The sequence below is a fragment of the Semicossyphus pulcher genome, unplaced genomic scaffold (genome assembly GCF_022749685.1).
Source record: "Semicossyphus pulcher isolate SPU_LCO1_2020_fin unplaced genomic scaffold, fSemPul1.0.p SCAF_12, whole genome shotgun sequence".
Classification (NCBI taxonomy): Eukaryota; Metazoa; Chordata; class Actinopteri; order Labriformes; family Labridae; genus Semicossyphus; species Semicossyphus pulcher.
The window spans coordinates 13,379,830-13,399,720 of NW_027211626.1; the positions used below are offsets into that span (position 1 = coordinate 13,379,830).

At 41.9% G+C, this 19,891-nt stretch overlaps 1 protein-coding gene across 3 annotated transcripts in view; it reads right to left on the bottom strand.

Moving 5' to 3' along the window:
* Positions 1–1,033: 1,033 nt before the first annotated feature.
* LOC138588427 (equilibrative nucleoside transporter 1-like) overlaps positions 1,034–19,891 on the bottom strand; it is a 32,945-nt gene continuing 14,087 nt past the window's right edge. For 2 of the 3 annotated variants that reach the window (XM_069658548.1, XM_069658550.1), the window contains exons 2-13: positions 14,350–14,442; positions 14,111–14,192; positions 12,545–12,735; positions 11,513–11,652; positions 10,294–10,428; positions 8,661–8,758; positions 8,380–8,449; positions 5,799–5,884; positions 5,409–5,517; positions 4,787–4,872; positions 2,775–2,974; positions 1,034–2,683 (exon numbers count right to left, since the gene is read on the bottom strand). In XM_069658548.1, the coding sequence (XP_069514649.1) occupies positions 2,572–2,683; positions 2,775–2,974; positions 4,787–4,872; positions 5,409–5,517; positions 5,799–5,884; positions 8,380–8,449; positions 8,661–8,758; positions 10,294–10,428; positions 11,513–11,652; positions 12,545–12,735; positions 14,111–14,192; positions 14,350–14,378 (1,338 nt within the window). In that variant the 5' untranslated portion in view covers positions 14,379–14,442 and the 3' untranslated portion in view covers positions 1,034–2,571. Of the gene's footprint in view, positions 2,684–2,774; positions 2,975–4,786; positions 4,873–5,408; positions 5,518–5,798; positions 5,885–8,379; positions 8,450–8,660; positions 8,759–10,293; positions 10,429–11,512; positions 11,653–12,544; positions 12,736–14,110; positions 14,193–14,349; positions 14,443–14,885; positions 14,941–19,891 lie in introns of those variants that run through there. The other variant, XM_069658549.1, reaches the window with a different exon arrangement.

Sequence of the window (19,891 nt, forward strand, 5' to 3'; positions counted from 1 at the left end):
TCTTAATTAGTTTCAGTAATGATCTTAATATGAAGCTTTACCTAATTAAATTTATCTGCTTTAGTGTAGTGTTTGGTTTTAGGAGTTGTGGCCACAAGGAAAGGGAGGTAAAAACGGAGGGCAAATAAAGTCCCACTCATTAAACCACTGGCATCTGCTCCTTTAAAGCAGCTTCAATCAATACTTTCATGAGAACAATGCATCAAATAACTGGATTGCTAGTCGTGATCACCTTAAAGAGAATTATCATCTGAATCTGCAGTGCTTAAGGGAGTTTTATAGCAAGTTTCAGGTTTCGACTCTCACAGCTCTCGTTGCGTCCTTTCGTCCTCACTGGGCAGCTGTGTGTGTGTTAAGTCCCTTTAAAACTCACTGTACACCTGCTAAGAACCAGAGCCCACAGATATATATACACAGCTTAAAAGCCTGAAACTTTCCTCAGAGGCGGTGGTGACCAAAGCTGAGCTAAAACAGCACATTTTTTACCAGATGGACAGAAACAGGAAACCAGATGCATGATAACGTTGCTCCATTACTGCTAGGTCTACAAGTAAGCAACAAGTTAGCCATCACATCCCTGAAGTTGGTTTTATTACAGGTGTTGTGGTCGCTCGTTTCTGCTTCCAACAAGTTGCCAATAACAATAAGCATGGCAGGTAAAGGTTAATTGCTTGTGGTCATGGGAAAGTGTTATATACTGTACCTGGCTAGTCTCCAAATTTCACAATTCTTATATTTCTGAGTATTGGTATCAAGTAGCCTTCTTTGAGCAGAGTAATCAGTGGCTTTGTTTTACACAGGTGAGTCAGAAGTATCTGAGACAGAGGCGTTCCCATGTTACCTTGGTGTATGACTTTAATCACACAGCTTGTACTTTACGTTCAGGTTAATGAATCAAAGAGCTGTTTGCTGTAAAAGAACTGAGTCTAGAATTCTCACAACACAATTAAAAAAGAACTCAATGTTTATAACAAGATCTTTGTGTTTCTACAAATGACCAACAGGAGGAGCCAGACTCTTAAAAATACACTGTTTAATTTTTTTTTATCACAGAACTGTTTTCAACTGCAATAAATGTAACATTGTAATTGTCCATGCCAAACCTCTATACAAACCACAACACAAGTCGAACAGATACGTTTTGCATTGAAACAAACAGGCTGTTAGGACATATACAGTCGGTGTTATGAATAATACTGTGTACAAGTAAAACAGACTTTAAAAAAAGGCCACAAAACTGCAAATAGATAAAAATATAACACTGGACTTTTAACCCCCCTGTCATCTCTTAGTTCATAACAAATATAACTCAGTAAAGTTTGAAAAACATACTAACAAATGTGATAAAAAAACCCTACATTTTCCATGAGAACACGTTAAATGAGAAATGTGACAGCGAGAGCTAAAATGTCTCGCTCACAATGTTCACGTCAGACAGCTGCATATTCTTCGTTTTGCTTTGTTCAAAACACATCGTGGCTAACTCTCTTCAGGTAGACATAGTAACAGTAAAAAAAATTCTCATGTGGGCTGAAAGTCTAGACAAAATGTGACCTTGTTCTATTTGGTAAATCAGTCATGAAAAGACCCCACGCTAATACAATCATCTTAAACCACACAGACTCTAATACCATGAATATTCAGCTTGAAGTGGCCCAGATTTGTCGAAACCTCGTCTATAGGATTTAGTCCATCCTTAAATGGCATTAGAAGTTGCAGTTTTGTTATAAAGAAGCTTAAACACACATGTACAAACAGAAGGGAGCAGAGTCCATGGAGAAAGTAGAGTGAGGGAGCAAAGCGGGTTTACACGCGGCCATCTGATGGGTCATGACCTCGCTTCAAAGTTCATCACCAGTTTCCCACGTCGTCTTTGTGTATTTGGCTTGATCAGCGCTAAAGGCTGCAGCAGTCCGGAGTGATGTTTTATACTTGATGTGTAAACGTCATGTTTATACTGAAAAAAAATACATGTTGAGGATCACAGTTGAAAGAGAGATTCATTAAATTTACTGGTTAATGAGGACGAGCTGAACATCAGAATCTGAGAGCCTGTGTCATTTACACGCCGTTCTAACTTCATGACTTCTATGAATGTGGTCGTGTTAAAGTGAGCCAATCTGGTAACACAAAATCAATATTTCAAATCAAATATTTCATCTTTTTTTTTAATATAAATGAGGCTCTGACACTGCTCGGGATCAGGATGTGATATGTTGCTAAATTTTAATATCACAGTCGAAGAATTTCTCCAGTCATCTACTCGATGAGCAGATTTTTGTACTCTTTTGGTTTTGCTTGTTCAGTTGCTTGAGTTAAATTTAGCGACTAGTTTGATCAGTGGCATCAATTGGAAAATGTCTCCAGGAAACGGGAGAAGTTAGCGCACGTTTACACTCAGTGCTGCTCAGTTTGGAGGAAAATAAAATTCAGTAACATTTCAGCTTATATTGTTGTTGAGGTGGCTGCATGTGACCAGTCTGTACCGTACACGGTCTCCTCTCCTGTACAGGCTGAGGACAGGGGGAGTGTTTGAGAACGGGTCTAATCTACTGAAGACGTCTGCAGACTTTATACCATGGCCCTGAAAGCAAATGAGATGGCAGCGCCCAGCGCCAAGCCGAGGGACAAGAAGAAGGCCATGATGGCCCCCGCCGTCTCTGCCTCATGCTGCGATACCTTCCTGTACGGAGAGAACAGAGGGACAAAATTCATCAGGAGGGAGTTCTTCACCTTTAAACACAGTGGGTTCGCAGTGAGTGCGTTGTTCTTACTTGGGTCCGAAGCACATGCAGAGGCTGGCCAGGTATCCGTTGGAGAAGGAGAAGAAGATCATGAAGATGATGTACCAGGCGTCGTGGGAGAAGAGCACGGGGAGGTAGTGACGAGGCTGGACGTTACACAGCATGAAGAGGGGGATGAAGACGACGCGCAGAGCCACGAAGACGGGGAGCCAGATGCTGTCTTTACCGGGCTGGAGGGAGAGAAGCAGAACAGACATCAATAACACACACAGAGTGAGATTTGTTTGGGGAGTGGGTGGTTTATAATGTGTGGAAATGAAACAATCTGCAGCCGTGGTTATAGCTGGTATTCTACATAGAAATGTAGAATCTGTAGGCAGGGCGTGGAGTGTTCTGGTTTCCGTTTGTAGTACGCTTGTGGTCCGAGTAATATTGACCAATCCCGAATCAGCAGGCTGCGCCGTATGCAGGAAAAACAGTCCATGAGGAGAGCAAAAGCAGGTGGAACGTAATGTGCTGTAATGACATCCCGGCTCCCATCAGCGACTACCCGACAACGATTTAGCTTCTTATTAATCTCTATAAACAGACATCTGCATGCTAACAGCTAACAATCCGTTCTGGATCAAAAATTCAACTTATAAATTCCCCGAGGCTGTGTCACAAAAGCCGTTAAGCGTTCAGATTTCCCGACTTCCTTGAATGCACCAGAAATGATCGATCCGACCTCCGTTCAACAAACGAGCATTTTAAACGTAGCTTTCTTCTCCTCTTGAGGACACACCTGACAGAGCTTCATTTTTACACATCTGCATCATGATGTTGAAATTTAAGCAAAGGTGAGATCTGCTGATTAAAGTAAATCACAAGAAAAACTGTTTCTTTTTCTGTAAACGTTGCAGCACACGGAGAAGGAAGTCATTAATGGCTAACCGCTGGCTACACGCCCCGGCATGTTCACAGGTGTCAGAGTATAGCCGATGAGATCCGAGATTGGATGTCCTGTGGTTATTCTACTCTTGGTGCTACATGTGTACAAGCATGCATTAAAAAAAAAGTCACTTCCAACTTCCAAAACCTGAAGTAAAATTTTGAATACCCGACTTAAATTGTGTGTTAAAGCCGAGTTAAATAACATATCTCTTAACATCCTCTAAATACGTTTAACATTTAACAGGTGGTGTTTCTCTATTATTACAGGAAATGTGTTGAAAGACAAGACCGACCACAGAACCTCACAGGAAACCGCCAGACGGCCTCGATCACTGTTGCCACGTGTTGTTAATAAGCTCATATGATCCTGGAGCAGCTGACGACTACCGTCTGCGCCAGTGCCAAGAGCACAGGGTTAACTTACTGTTCTGTAGAAGTATAGATTCAGTTTGATAATTTCACACAGATGTCTATTTTGTTGACAAAGTTTTAAAAGGATTTGTCAGAAAAAGTCAGACAACAGAGAACAAACCTTCGACATCACCACCAAAACCACTTCCAAAAAAAATCTTCCCCCAGCAACAAAACTCCTCTCCTTTATTTTCACTCTAAACCTTTAGTGACGGATGTTTTTCCACCATTCCGCTCATGACTCAGAGATTGACCCGTGTGTAAACATTATAAACGGCCGAAGGCTTTCATTAAAGTGTCAGCACGCGTGTTTGTCATCATACGCCCGCCAGACAACAGCACATCCAAATATGATGAGGTCATTTTAAACGGACTCCAGAAGAGAGCTGTGACTTTATTGAATTATTGATGAGGCTATAAAAACATCATATTAAGACAAACTGGTACATTGTGAAATATGACCCTGCAGTATTTTACAGACTGTCTGGATCCCTAAAGACCTAAAACTAACAGTAAGTTATGACAAGCTTGAATAGACCCACTGAACCTGCAGGAAACCTGACAGCTAGTTGGTACCAAGCCTGTGAAGTGATTAAGCCGACTATGAGCCTCAAGAAGGAGCCTAACGCTTCAGATCAGGTTAGAGAGACTGAGCCCTGATGGTTTAATGTGTGATTTGTTGCAGTGTTGCTACTGACCCACATACAGACGGCCGTCAGGCTCCTGCCAGCCCAGTCCATCATGTTGAAGAGGAGGAAACATGACACAGGGATGAAGTATGTTTCTGAAGAAGGAGCAAAAACAAAGCTGTTGTTAACAACCACACGGCTGCAGATGTTTTAAATCAAAACACCAAACAAGTGGACTTAATGAAAGACAGATTTTTGGTGGAATAATCCTTTAAGAAGATAATGTATGTGCTTAAAGGATAAAAACAGATTCCAGTGATTTTAAGAGGCTGTTCTAATATTCATAAATGAAGCCTTGTTAACAGCCCGTTTAAACTAAACGACACTGATCTGCAAGGGAAGCAACAATTAGCCCTGATTAAGTTAATCCTTAAACGAGAAGGTGAAGGCATAAGACCAGTCAATCTGTATTTCTGTAAAAGAAAAAGCCATCAAACACATTAGAGCTTCACAGATTTGATCTCTGTGTCTGTCAGAGAGCACAAAAAAACTTTTCCCAATTGTCCCACAACTCGGAAACAGAAACGGAAGACATTTTGCCCGAGGTTGAGAGTTCAGGATCTTCCCAGCCTTGTTATCTTCATGTTGGGAAACAAATAAAGTTTTGTTTCCAAACTTGTGTAGGACTCACCCCAGGCGCCTCCATCTGCTACTGTGGACTTGACCTCGACTGTGACTGCTGGGAATGTTCCGATGGTGACGGTGAAGATGAAGCACACTGACAGAGCCATGACCCAGATCTGATAAGAGAGCACGAGACCGACATAATCAACATTATGTAGCCAGTTTAATGTCTGTCACACAGGTAGAGAATGCTTAAAGAGGACGTCAGAGGGAAGCAAGATCCCTCCAACTAGTGCTGGGATGCTAACGGTGTTTAAGACATCTACAGTTATTAACAAATGTCTCATGTCAGCTTCTATAACTGCTTTCATTCATAACTGAAACAGGGCTGAGGAGAATGGGCTGCTTTAAAATGCACATGCATCATTGGCTCAAATTAAATGAGTGATCACTTCACCTGTTTGAAGATGCCGAACACAGACACGCTGGGTGGGGGCTCGTCGACCGTCAGACTCACCACAGGTTGCTTCTCTGCAGCGCATTCTGAAAAACACACAAACAGCTGTTCGTCATTGTGTTGGTCACATGTGACACATGGAGTTTAGACCAGTATCCCCACATTGGAGTGTCTGCTTATACACAAGATTTGTTATATAACACAGTGCTCACACGGTAGTAATTAACACCACAGACACACAGCGGGAGATGTCACCAAAACTGCCACAAACAGTCGGTGGGTTTGGTTTCATGGTCAAGACTGAACACTTTTGGGTGTGAGAAAGCAACACTATCATGGAGGGATGTCTGACACATGGTGACTTATACAATATTGTTAATTATAATGGGAGCTCTTTTCTTGCAGCTCATTTTCTGTATGGACAAAGTTAGGTGACATGCCGTTAGAGCACTTTCAATGCTTTTATGGTTTGATGATGACCCATAAAAAATCCCTCTTAACTGCAGACGTAAAGTCTAAACTAAAAAGTAAAAGAAAACTGGTTTACTCTGGCTTTAAAAGCTGGAAATATACAATACTGACGGCCATAAAGCAAACACATGGTGTCATTTAGTTATGCAAGAGACACTTGTTTATGCTGCGGTTGTCTTTAAAAGAAAAAATAAAATGGGAAATGAAAGCGAAGAAAAAATACTTTTGGAACCAGCTGCTATTCCCTTCTTAAGAAGTGACCTTTATTTCTGAGGGTCTGTGCAGTTTGGAGCTCTGCAGCTTAAGGGCCACAATTGTTACCCAAGTTCCATCATCCATTTTTGGATTTTTCATTTTTGCTACCCAGTAACTGAATATCTGAGCCCGCCTGCGAGCGTACTGTGTGTACCTTTCCTAAGCAAGTCCATCTTGTTCTCCTCATCAGCAGAGGGTCTGGATATACATTTGGTTGGACCGCCTTTAGCTTTGATTACAGCACGCATTCGCCGTGGCATCGTTTTCATAAGCTTATGCAATGTCATTACATTTATTTCTGTCCAGAGTTTAATTTTTCGCCAAGATCTTTGGTATTGATGATGGGAGAGTCGGACCGCTGCTTTAAGTCTTCTCCAGCACATCCCAAAGATGCTCGATGGGGTGAAGGTCTGAACTGTGGTGGCCAATCCACGTGTGAAAATGAATGGTCTCATGCTCCCTGAACCAATCTGTCACAGTTTGAGCCTGATGAATCGTGGCTTTGTCGTCTTGGAATATGCCCGTGCCATCGGGGAAGAAAAAATCCATTAATGGAAAAACCTGGTCATTCAGGTAGTCAGCCGACCTCTTTTTTTTGGGCACATAACGCTGCTGAACCTCGACCTGACCAACTGAAGCAACCACAGATCCTAACACTGCCCCAACAGGCTTGTACGGTAGGCACAAGGCATGATGGGTGCGTCACTTCATCCGCCTCTCTTCTTACCCTGATGCGCCCATCACTCTGGAACGAGGTCAATCTGGACTCCTCAGACCACATGACCTTTTTCCATTGCTCCAATCTTTATGCTCCCTAGCAAATTGAAGCCTTTTCTTCCGATTAGCCTCACTGATGAGTGGTTTTCTTAAGGCTACAAGGCTGTTTATTCCCAATCCCTTCAGTTCTCTTCACATTGAGTGTGTGGAAATGCTCTTACTTTCACTATTAAACATAGCCGTGAGTTCTACTGTTGATTTTTTATGATGTGATTTGAACGTTTAAGTGATCGCCGATTTTTCTAACCACATTTCTTCCTTGAAGATGATAGTTACGCCTCTTCATCCCCTATGGGACATAAGGCTTCAGTGAGCTCTCTCTATTGCACTCGGTCCTTGCCAGCATGTTAGGCCTCTCCCCATGACAGGTTCATTTTTTTTAGCTCCTGTGTCACAGTTCAATGCCAGGTGGATTTGGGCTTTCCAGGTTTTCTTTTGCCTGGTGGTGTCCATCTTAAGGCAACTCTCGGGATCTGGTCCTGCTCCATTCTCAGCACACGGCCAAGCAATCTCAAAAGTGTGTGCGATTTCCTTGGTGATGCTCCGGCTACCTGTTTTCTTGTACACTTGTACATCCATTGTAAAAAAACTTCCACTCTCCTAATATCAGTTTTGATCACTCGCCAACTCTCTGAACCATATCGCAGAACAGACTTGACACTGCTGTTGTACAAGAGCATATATGGTTTAAGGCTGTATTGCTTAGACCTCCAGATGGAACAGAGTTGGGAGAAGGCACCCTGAGCCTTTCCCAGCCTTGTTTTAATGTATTTCTGCACAGCGCTGTCTTTAATGAAGATGATGGTTCACCACTATCCTTCCAGGTTTTAATAATGCGTTGGACAGTTCTTAACCCAGTTTCAGTAGTTTAGCAATCTCCTTAGTTGTTTTCTTTGCTTGATGCAGGCCAACAATTTGACCCTTCTGAAGCAGAGTCACATATTTTCCACGACCACAGGATGTCCTCTGACATGGTTGTTTAAGAAATGAGAAGCTACTCACTGCATCAGTTAGGGTTAAATACCTTGCATACTAACATACTAACCGCTGCAGTAATTATCCAATGGAAGGCTCTTACCTAGTTGCTTAGTTAAATCCATGTGGTGACTTTTTTTTGTATTACTCTCCATGTAGTACTGGAAAAACTCCTGTTGACAAGAGAGAAAAAGCACAATGAGCCAAGTTGAGTAAAGTCAAAAAACAAGGCGGATGTTCATGGAGAAGGTGTAAGAAGTGTTTTCTATCACCTCACACACTTGTATCGGGTTAATAAGAACTTAAATACTTAATGACTAAAAACACTAGATAGAATTAAACATACTGTAACTGTGAAAAGGTTTAAATAAACTGAGGTCTCACCATCCTGGGCAGAGCGATGTAGGACATTATGGCAAGCAGAATAACAACACAGGCGGTGATGAAGTATCCAAAAGCGCTGTCCTGCAGGGCTGATCCAGCTACAGACAAACACACAGAAAATCATTAGTGGTTTGTTAGACTATCAATGAACGCAATAGTTTGTCTTGTGGGCCTTAGCTTAAGCAAATTCCTGTTTCTTTAAGTCAGCAAATTTCGCAAACTGGCTAGAAGCAAGCCACAAAAATTCTTATTAAATCAGTCCAATCTTGGATCCATCGGCTATAGTCTGAGACGATATAGCCTCCGATAGCTGAACGGAGGTGGGATCGATCTGATGCATTCGAGGAGGTCGGGAAATCTGAACGCTGAACGGCTTTCGTAACACAGCTTCAAGGGAATTCAAGTTAGTTAAATTTTAGATCCCGAACAGATTGTTAGCTGTTAGCATGCAGATGTCCGTTTATAGAGATTAATAAGAAGCTAACTCGTTGTCAGATAGCCGCTGTTGGGAGCGGATTGTTTTTCCTGCATACGCCGCAGCCTGCTGATACGCGATTGGTCAATATTACTCGGACTACAAGTGTAGTTCAAACAGAACACTTGCCTTCCCTAAAATCCACGTCCCTGCCTACAGATTCTACATTTCTATGTAGAATCTGTAAATAGAGATTAGCTCTGGACTAATTGATCAACTGGCTTTATGCTGCGCTGCATAAAAGTGGGCTTAAAAGGAATATTGGTTCATCAATACTTAAAGCTACAGCCTAACAAGTTACCATCGGGTTGAATAAAAAGCTTTTGTAGGCTCAACATATCCAAACATTGAAATGTGAAGATTAAGAAAACACAATGTACTTTTTCATGCAGATTAATTACAAGCTCCATGAGGTGAAAGTCCTGAAAATCTTAGCTGCAAGTCTGAGTGGTGTATTCCAGAGAAAAATCTCACCACAGAGAGAGACGGCCAAGTCAGACAAAAAAAGCGTCAGAAGGACTTCCAATAAACTATTTCTGTTTTCATTACTGTGTCCAAGGAGACAAATACAAATAATAAAATGTATTATTTATCACTGAACACTTGGCTGACCTGTTACCAGAACAGAATCTATTTTTAAACACTGTTTAACACTGTGCTACATTTGTGTGTGAATTTGTATTTCAAACTTTGAGTCAAAACTTTTTTTGGCCTTTTGTGCCTTTATTGAGAGAGACGGGACAGTGGGACGTGTTGGAAACAGGGGAAGACAGAATGGGGGATGACGTGCGGCAAAGGGCAGAGGGTGGGAGTTGAGCCCGGGGCCGCCGCATCGAGGACTATAGCCTCTGTATATGGGCCGCTGATTTAACCACAGAGCTGAACCGGCACCCCTCAAAAGTGGAAATTAACTCATAAGCTTCTCCCCCTATATAGTTAGTTATATAGTTATAGTTATGGGAAGTGATACTTCAAGGGTAGTGTCGTACATGTGAATATAAACTTTTAACTTGTTTAGCACCAGTGCTACTTCCTACAAAGTGAATGTACCACGCTGGCAGGTGTGTTTGGTTCTAATGTGGTCATTTGGTCCGACACCTGTGTGTCCATATTTCTTATGACAGAAGAGGTGTACTTGTGAGTTGTGCGTGGACATACAGGCCAGAGCGCAGATCATGGAGAAAGCAGCGAAGGCGCCGGCCAGCCCCTGTCCGCTCATGATGGGAGTGGTGTAGGAGGCAGGCAGAATCCCAGCCAGCCCGAACAGACTGCCCTGAAGAATCGCTCCAAACGCTGGGGAGGGACAGAAAACAAGACGAGGAAGTTTGAGCATTACGCTGCTTTAAAAAGTCACGGTGACACAGAAAGAAACACAGAACATCACTCATCAGAAAGAGGAAATGCTGGAACAGGAAATGCTGAGAAGACATGAATAAAATTTTTACAGAACTGTTATATAACTAATATTTTCTTTCTTCACACAAAGCTGCAGCCAATAAGGCTACAAAACTTGCATCGCACTGATGGATTACAAGCATTTATACAACCACTTTGAAACTTAATTAGCTGCAGAAATCTTGTAACGTGTGTCCATAAGAGGAATGTGCAGACCTAGATATCAAAGCATCGAGGTCACAGCGCCCTCCCCTCTAAATCAAACACTCATGAAGCTGTTCCTCATGAGGACCTGGGGGTCAGGGGCGGCCCAACGGGGATAAGGAAGGGGGTGAGCTTTTCCCTGCTGCTGAGTGAGTCATTGTAAATAAACACACACTGTGAGGCTGCAGACTGTGTTCTGAAGCTCAGTGTGGTAGAGGAGATAGTGGAGCATTTTTCCCAAAGCTGCGGATGCAGAAGAGGATCAAAGACGAGGAAACGTGGAAATAATCATTTGCACAAGTGGAAATAAGTTACGACAGTCCTTTAAACTGATGCAGCCCTGCAATAACAGCTATATTTTGGTATATACTGTCTGGCTGTCAGAGCCACAGTGTCTGAGAGATTACAACTCCTCTTAAATCTTGGATGTAACATTAAGTAAAGCAGCATTCATTGCAGTCTGTTGAATAAGACTGCATTAGTTTTAGGTAGGTCTTCCATATAAACTGGCCATTCAGCGACATGTAAAAAAAGAGGCACCAGAGAATGTAAACAATTTAAGATTTGTTTACATGTCATAAAAGACTTTACGCTCCAAAACAACCACTTTTGACTTGGTCCTGTCCAAAGATTATTGCAAAGCAACTTTGTCCTTTGCGTAGAGTGCAATTCTTTATATTTTACTGTGAATGACTGTTCTTCTGTTTGCGATATGTTTGAGCTTTGAGTCAACATGGAGACTTATCCTGTAGTTGTTACTGCAGGATTATGAACTCACAATTGATGCAGACGATCTTGATCATAGTGAGGGTGAAGAAAGGCAGCGGGGCAACGTCGACCTTAACAAGCACGGCAGTCAACAGGAAGACCACCAGGATGACAATCAGGCTGCCAGAGATCCGCAGCTTCTGAGGAATCCTGAGACATAATGAGAGTGAAATACATTTTAAATACTACACATCTGCCTCTAGAAAAACAGGATACTTTTCCAATCTGACAGGAAGAAAGGACGACGTAGGAGTGGATTATGGTTCATTGTTGAACAGAAGTAAAAATAAACATTTTCTGATTATGATGATGAAACGGTCGAGTGTAGGTCCTTCAGTGCGAAGTTGAAGAATGTGGACATAGGGCATGTTGTTCCATCAAAAAACAGAAATATATATTGTACCTTAAGGAGCATTAAAAAGACAAGATAGACATAAAAGGCTCTGCAGAAATTAAGCGAGTGTATCGAGGAAACGAGGAACAGCAGGAGAAAAAGAACAATGTTTGAAAGAGAAGCAGGGTGAGGGTAAAGATGGGGGGAGTTGAGAACATAAATAGCATTCCTGGGTGTGTTTGTGCAGGGGAAGAGTCCGCCATGGTCGGGGTCCACCCCAGATCTCTCTTAAATCCAACTCTTATTAAAGCAAACATCCTGGAGACATCATACAAACATATACGTTCACATACCAGGATCACGTTCCCTGTAGCGGCATGGGGTGAGAGGGGGCACCGATAAGCAGGAAAGTGAGGGTGCAAAATTTGGGAGGGAGTTCATCCTTCGATTGTCATCTCTTTTGTGTGAACAAATTTATCTCTGCAATAAAACATTTGTTGCAACTATAGAATATATGGACCCACAGGACGCCAAAGCTTCCGTAAGAGGCCAATGATCTTATGGTGGGAACATCTTGCTGTCATGGAAACAGTATATTTTTTGCCCTATTTTTTCGTGAGTGGAGAAGTTTACACATGAGACACACCTACAGAGTCAGTATTGGTGTGTGTATGTGTGCAGTTTGTCAGTACAGAGCCGGGTTGTTACCTCTGGTGTATGAAGGAGTTGAGGCAGGTGAAAATGAGCAGGGGCACCATGGCGCAGAGCGTCATCACGTTATTGAACTTAGACTCAAGCACATTGCGAGTGTCCTCGTCCCCGTCCCCGTCCTCCGATGTCTTGTTTGTCGTGTAATTGGAGGGATGGTCTATCGAGTCCTTCAGCCTACTGGTGAAGTACTAAAAAAAGGATGGAGGACAATGGTTATCAGCCTTCAAGGATCAACAGCAGTCGCAGTGAACAATATAGTGTTATAGTGTTTTGTCTTTTTCATACAGGTGAGAGTGGGATCTATATTGGAGTAACTGCATCAATAAAAGCCTCCAACAGTTGAATCAACAGCTCTTTAAAACAGTTTCAACAATCGTCATGAGCGTAGGTGACAAAAACAACGAAGGTTATTTGGATGAAACATTTCAATTGCTTAAATGATGCATAAATAAAATATACTTCATATAAGAATGGCGGAAGTTAAAGTTTATAAACGTGTTGCATTTCCATCCAGCCAGAATTTTAATCGATGTGTTTAAAGAGAATCTACTCATTTAAGTGGCTTTCCAACGTTCCTTTGCCAAAACCAATAATAAGCAATCGGAGCTTCAGCTAAATTCCCCCCTGGGTGTGTCCAAATCAGCTCCCTCAGGATAATGACACTGAAATTCCACAATTTAAGAAGTTAACCCCTTAAAGCTCTAAGAGAATGGCTAGAGATTAGAGAGGCCATACCACTGTGAGTAAATCCACCTGGCTGGAGTCAGGTCAGCCGTTCTGAGTGAAACCAGGTGGTGTTGGAGGGAAAGGTAAACAAACAATCTGTGTTTTCTCTAAGTTGGTGACCATCCTCTAATACCAGATGGGGTTGTCTGCGGCCCGCAAGACCATTCAAGTCCCGCCCCCTTGCTATAAGACACGCCCCCTGTTACACAAAACATATAACCACACTAGATGTCAAAGCGGGAAGGCGTAGCAGCAGGCTGGCAGCGTGCAGGGAGGATTGAGAGAACGCCGAGTTTGCTTTAAGTTCGGCCGTTCCTGACTATTAATTAATAAAACACGTTTTGTCGCCCCTACCATGAAGACTGATGATGAATGTGAATTGGCAAAGCAGTATGGGGGGGAAAAAGACAGGAAAAGAAAGAGCAAGAGCAATTCGTCGCAGGAGTCAGACGAAGGGAGGAAGCAGTGGGGAAATTCAAAGATGATGAGGATGGAAGGGAACCAGCCAGAGGAGTTTAAAGTTATTTTCAAACTCAGCTCCTTTAACCCGATTCGGTTGCCTAGGGCATTGAGGGAAGAGCTGGGTGATGAATAATTACCACCACTGCACATGAATAAAAATATTTAAAATATATCTATATATCCATATAATTTAATTTATAGTTTTTTTTAAATCACAGATTGTTTTGATCTGTCAATAATTAGTTAAACTCTTCATTCTTTATGTAAATTCTGTGTTTTAAAAATGCCCTCAGAGGATCATACACCTTTAAGAAAGTTGTAACAGAAACTTGAATCACGAGGAGTGCAATTGTCCTAAAATCTTGCTTAACCTACCATCGTTGCCGTCATGAAGAAATTCCAGGGTAAGAGGGTTCCCAAGCCCAGGATGAAGAAAATAATCCACACTGCATTGTATCTGGGAAAGAGACGAGAAGAAGTTCACATGACAGTACATGAATGAATCTTTCGACTTAATGTCAACAAACAATGTACAACTGTTTATTCCATGGCTCTCGTCCAAATCTCATTTTGCACGTCCAAACACTAAAAGGTTCATAGTTCTCTTCTCGTACTTGTCCCGAGGTGCGTTGATGGCCGTCATGGTTCTTCTGGGTATGCAGCCAGGACACGTGCTCAATCAGGGTTTAATCAGGGAGGCACCGGGTCTGAAATACACAGATAACAAATACATGTTAACAACCTGTAAACAGTTAGAGTGCCAGGACTTACAGTATCATCTAAAACCATGTTGTCTTTTCCATATTTTGATATTAAAATAAGCCAGTGACTGTATGTGCCAACACAGAAATTAAATCATGGCGTTCATATTGAGATATGAACAAAAAAACCGCAACCCAGCCACAAGTCCAATGACTGGTTGAAGACTAAAGCATGCAACATAATTTAAAAGATATCGTCCCACTTTGTGGTGAAGTTGCATAACAGTTGTGAAACTCTCAAGATAAACTTCCCATCTGTCAGAAACATGCATCTTATGGCATGGCACACAATTTCTCTGAAATATGTTAAAATGTTCAAAAAGAGAAAACCTGACCACTTCCTGACCCCGGAACATTTATGGGAAACCAGATTTCGTTAAATTACTCACAGCAGAGTTCAATCAGCAACAACAGGCTCCTCTTTCTTTCCTGGTCAGATGTCCAACTAATGAAAAGGGCGGAACGAGCTCTGCTTCACTTTATACCATACAGAGGTTTAGTAGGTTGACACCCCACTGTCTGCTGCCCATTGGACCTGCCCCTCTTTGAATCTTTGTGTTCATCCCTCCCACTTCCTCTCACCTCAGACTCCCTCCTGTCCTCGACCCTTCCTGCAGATTTTACATTCCACGCATGTGTGATGCACTTCTGACATACAGACGTCAAACTCAAACTTAGACAACATTTCTGAGAAATCAAGTTTGAGGTGCTCAGAAAAGAAGCAAATGTAACAGACAGGAAAAGACAGACATATATTCCTCTTCAATGCTTTATTCACTTGCCTTTATATTCTAATGATTCCATCTGTTCCACCCGCCATACAATCCTTTTTTTCAATCTAGACCCCCACGTCTCCTTCATTTCTCCCTTCACTTCCCTCCATGTTTCCTTCTGCCTACTAATTTATCACCTCATTTCATCCACTGTTTCTCTTCAGCGCCTTCTATCATTAATTTCTTCATGACAGTGGCTCAGTTGGCCCCTATTGTGCAACTCATATTTTGTTGTCCTACTTTCTCCAGTGCTTCCCATCTCTCCTCTTTCCTTTTCACTCTGCTCTTATCTCCACTCTTTACTCATCCAACGCCACGTATGATCTCTCTACACTCTCTCTCTCTCAGCAGATGATTGAGGAAATGAGCTCAGATAGCGGTTTGACAACTTCGCCAAACACCAAACTTTTCTTGAGCCACTTCCCTCCAGAAAAAAAGACAATTTGGTATGAAATCACGCAAAGAAGGGAAACTATGCAAGTAAACATGATAACAGTGCAGGTTTAAAACTTCTACATGAAGAGTTCATGAGGAGGGAAATGTATTCAACGCTTTTGTTAGACTTGGTGAGCCGTGCTGAATTTGATAACATCTTGTTTGTTGTAAAAGACACTCCACAGGGCATTCTTATCAAGCTACAACCAGACTGATGACAAACACGGCAATGGTTAGCTTATTGTTGCTGGTTAGCTTCTTGTTGCTAGAGCTCATGAGTCCAATATGATTTTGTTACAGTACAGGGATGAAATAAGTAAAAGGGGGGTCAGACAGGATATAACAACTTGAAACATGATCCAGTTTCACCCGAATCAATGACTAAAGTTATGTTTTTGTACAGTGATCAATGATGCCTGGCCCCCAGAAGCACTCCATCCTTTTCTAATGAACTGTGACCCAGATCAGATAGTGACGTCCAGTCATGACAGTGCACCTGCTGGATGAGCTCTGGCCCGCAGCTTCGACTAGAGGTAAACATCATTGACTTATTGTAGTGACCGCCTTCATTTCTTAACTTTGCATAAATATTTTTCAAACAAAAACTAAATGTTGTGGTCAAACAGTGTGGCTAGTTGTCAAGATATGCCTGTAGTGGGGCTTTAATCGTGTAGGTTTATCACCAGAAGAAGCATTTGAAATTCATCTGAACCTCATACAGCTGTATGTCACTAAATCGCCTTGTGCATCTCCTCATATAGATTTTTTTGCAGCTACAATGTTTTGAAAGGCTTCAAAGACAATGCTTCGGCCATCTTTTTGTCTCTCTAAACTTTCTCATAGCCGATAGTACTACAGACACCACTGTGAGTCACATTTAAAAACACACTAGCTCAGTTATGTCCCAGATTCCTGTTGAGTATTTCTCTCTCAGCCTAACGTGTCATCAAAACGAGCCAGCTGGCTTGAGTTGCCTGCTGTTGAAGTGGTGCCACCACACACACAGTCACACAGGCACTTTGTAGTCTGTAGAGTGGTACAAAACAACAGTTTGGCATCAGTGTGACACTTTAACTAGCTGGCCTCTCAGCTACATCCAACTTGAACAATGGGCACTCCGATGGAAAAAGATTTAACAGGTGTGACTGTAATTTATTGTTTCCTCCTCTAAAGTCAGGGTAAAAAATGGGGTTGAAATCTTGCGGAACAGTTGCTTTTCAGTCTGCTGGCCGTAGTCACAATTATAAATGTATTCCTTGTTCCAAAACACTATTTGCACAAGGATCTGAAAACCTCCAATCTTTATAAAAAGGTTGGCTCATGATTCTTTGTTTGTATCCAGAAATTAACAGTTTGCCATGAGAGTAACACATGTCCATCTGCAGCTCTATCCACTAGAGGGATAAGAGTAACAGGACTAGGAAGTGGACATAACATTTCTGAGAGAAAAATATTTACTAGACACAGGGGCAGATCTTAATAGAATAGGACAGGAGTACATTTTTCTCATCTTACCAGCATACCTCTTTAACAGGGTGGCCTTTATACTCCAGGCCGAGGCACAGGATAGTTTGATGCTGGTCATATGATGAGGTGAGGGAAGAATAACTCTTCCTTGAGGTCATTTCCCACTGCTTATAGATGGCAAATACTCTTATCATCTCCTCCTGCCTAGGTTGTCTCAAATAACCATTGTAGGACTTGCAAGAGTAAATAGAGACAGGAAATGTTGGGAGGAGAGAGCGGGGGATGACATGCATCAACCTGCGATCAGTGCGCTGAGGACTGTAGCCTATGGTGCGCCTGCTCTACCAACTAAGCTAAAGCAGCGGCTGCGAAATGACAAAAAAAAGTGCGGTACTGAACGCAGCCAAGCTTAAACCATCCCCAAAGCCAGCTCGAGCCTGGTGTTGAGGAAGTTAAGACCTGCTGCTTTCCATTCTAGTAATCAAATTAAAAGTCCATTTGTAAAATAGGATACAACCTGATCATAATTAGCTACCATTAACTAGCTAGTAGCAGAAAGAAAACTCACAAGCTCAGGGTAAGGCAGGCTAAATTCAATAATATGTCACATCACCAAAATTGTATAAACAGTCCCAAGGAAAGGGTGTTTTAATTGCCATCAGCATGCAGCAGTTCCTGGACAAACAAATGCTGTACAGGCTTTGTTTGATCAAAATCTGTATTCCCAAACTAACACAGGCAGGATGCACTTCTACAGTGTAAACAATTACATTCAATAGAATGATTATTCCCCTGCAAGGGAAGCAATAAATCACTGTGTTTAAGTGGACACAAGACATTGGTAACCTGCACTAGAATAAGCCAGAGGTTAATCTGTATCCTCTAGAAGCCATCTGACTTTTTTACTACACTTATTAGTATACGACTCATAAAACGAACCACAGATGATTGATATGCAGTCCACGTCTGTGCCCGACAACTTGACAAGTTTCCTATTACACATGGCTCCTAGAATGCCCCCCAAATACGAGCATAAATATAAAATGCAGCTTGCTCAACAGCCCAGGACATCCGAGAATACATCGCCGACAGGTTGCAGAACATTGACTTTTACAGCCTTGATTTCCAATTTCACACTGTGTCCTTGAAAGAGGAGCGGAAGGAAACGGTGTTACCGTCTCTCTCCTTGATCCATCTGAAGAGAACAGATACAATTTCACTCCAATAATAGACAGACTGGAAAAATGGGGGAACATGAGGATGACTATCATCTAATCTTAACGGAGAAAAGAGCAAAGACTCAAAGTCGTTACATCATTGATAAAAGCATCAGACACGATCATGCCTTACGCTCGTCTGATCTCCTTTTTTGGTTTGACAATCAATAGAGAAATTTGCAACATAATTAAGAATATTAATCAAATTTGGGCTGCCCCCTTTAAGTCAATCATACGAATTATCACTTGAGAACACCTGGAGTCGATTTTGTCAGTTGATGATTTGCATCTCTTTTTAACTGCATTATTACACAGAACAGTGCAGTAGCATGGCAGGCAGTAAACTTTTCCAAACAGGTCTCAAAATGACCCTTAAATATTTATCGTCTCCAAGGTTTTTGAAGGCAGTAGATTTATCAGCAACCACTTTTCTCTCCAAAACAAACTCACCTGTAAATGAAGACTAGTTAAAGCACTGAATAAGGCAGATCCAAGTCAAATCATTTTCTGAGGCTTTTTCTTGGCAGTCAGGAGGGTCGGTAAGATGAGCTGCCACAAGCCTGATTAGATCCTCAGCATGTCTTTATATTCATGAGGTTCCTACTGGGAGCAAAATTATCTACAAAGGTCTCTCACTCAACAAAACAAATTGACCTGATTAAAAATGATTAAAAATCTTTTCTGCAGAGCTTCAGAGCTACGAGCTGAGCTGTTGCTTCCTGAATGACACTAGCTGACAAAACCTTCACATTTCATCACCTTGAAACAGTGCGAAATACAAAACAAAATCGCATGTATTATCCATGTGACTTTGATAGTATATAAGCACTCCAGCTACCATGGCTGAAAGTATGCCTGCCTAAACATTCGACAACTTCCCATCACATGCACACGCTGTGGTTTGGTGGGAAGCTGATTTCACAGTCAGCAACCATCTCCAACAGTTTGTCCAGTCCACACACGCCTTTCTTGTCAGCCTATTGACAGAAAAAATAAGTAAAACTCAAACTTCTCAACCTGCCCGGAAACTTGGGGTACATAACTTGTGAACAGAAGAACCCTGACAGGTAGCCAAATACAGCCTCATTACTTCCCCATGGACAGAGACTTGGACATTTGGGTATTCAGGAGGAAACCAAGCAGACACAGCAGGCCTAAGCAACACCGTGGGGTTTTTAACGCTCTGATTGACAAGTCATAGAGGCCGATAAAATAAACTCAAACAAACCTCTAACAACCTTTATTTTGAGGGCGGCAGGGGTCAGAATCAAATGCCAAATTTAGCTTGTCACAGGCTGCTGTTCTCTCAAGATCGTTCATGACCAAGAGATGTTACTGCATTGATGTCACTAGTTTTTTTTACCCCTTGCATAAATAATATTAATCCAAATAATTTTAGCATTAATGCTTTTTTCTTAAATAAAAAAAGCAGAAAGAGAAACAACCCTTTGTACAACAAGATTCTTCCTAACAGTCCACTTTGTGAAGAGAGAGTAAAGCGAC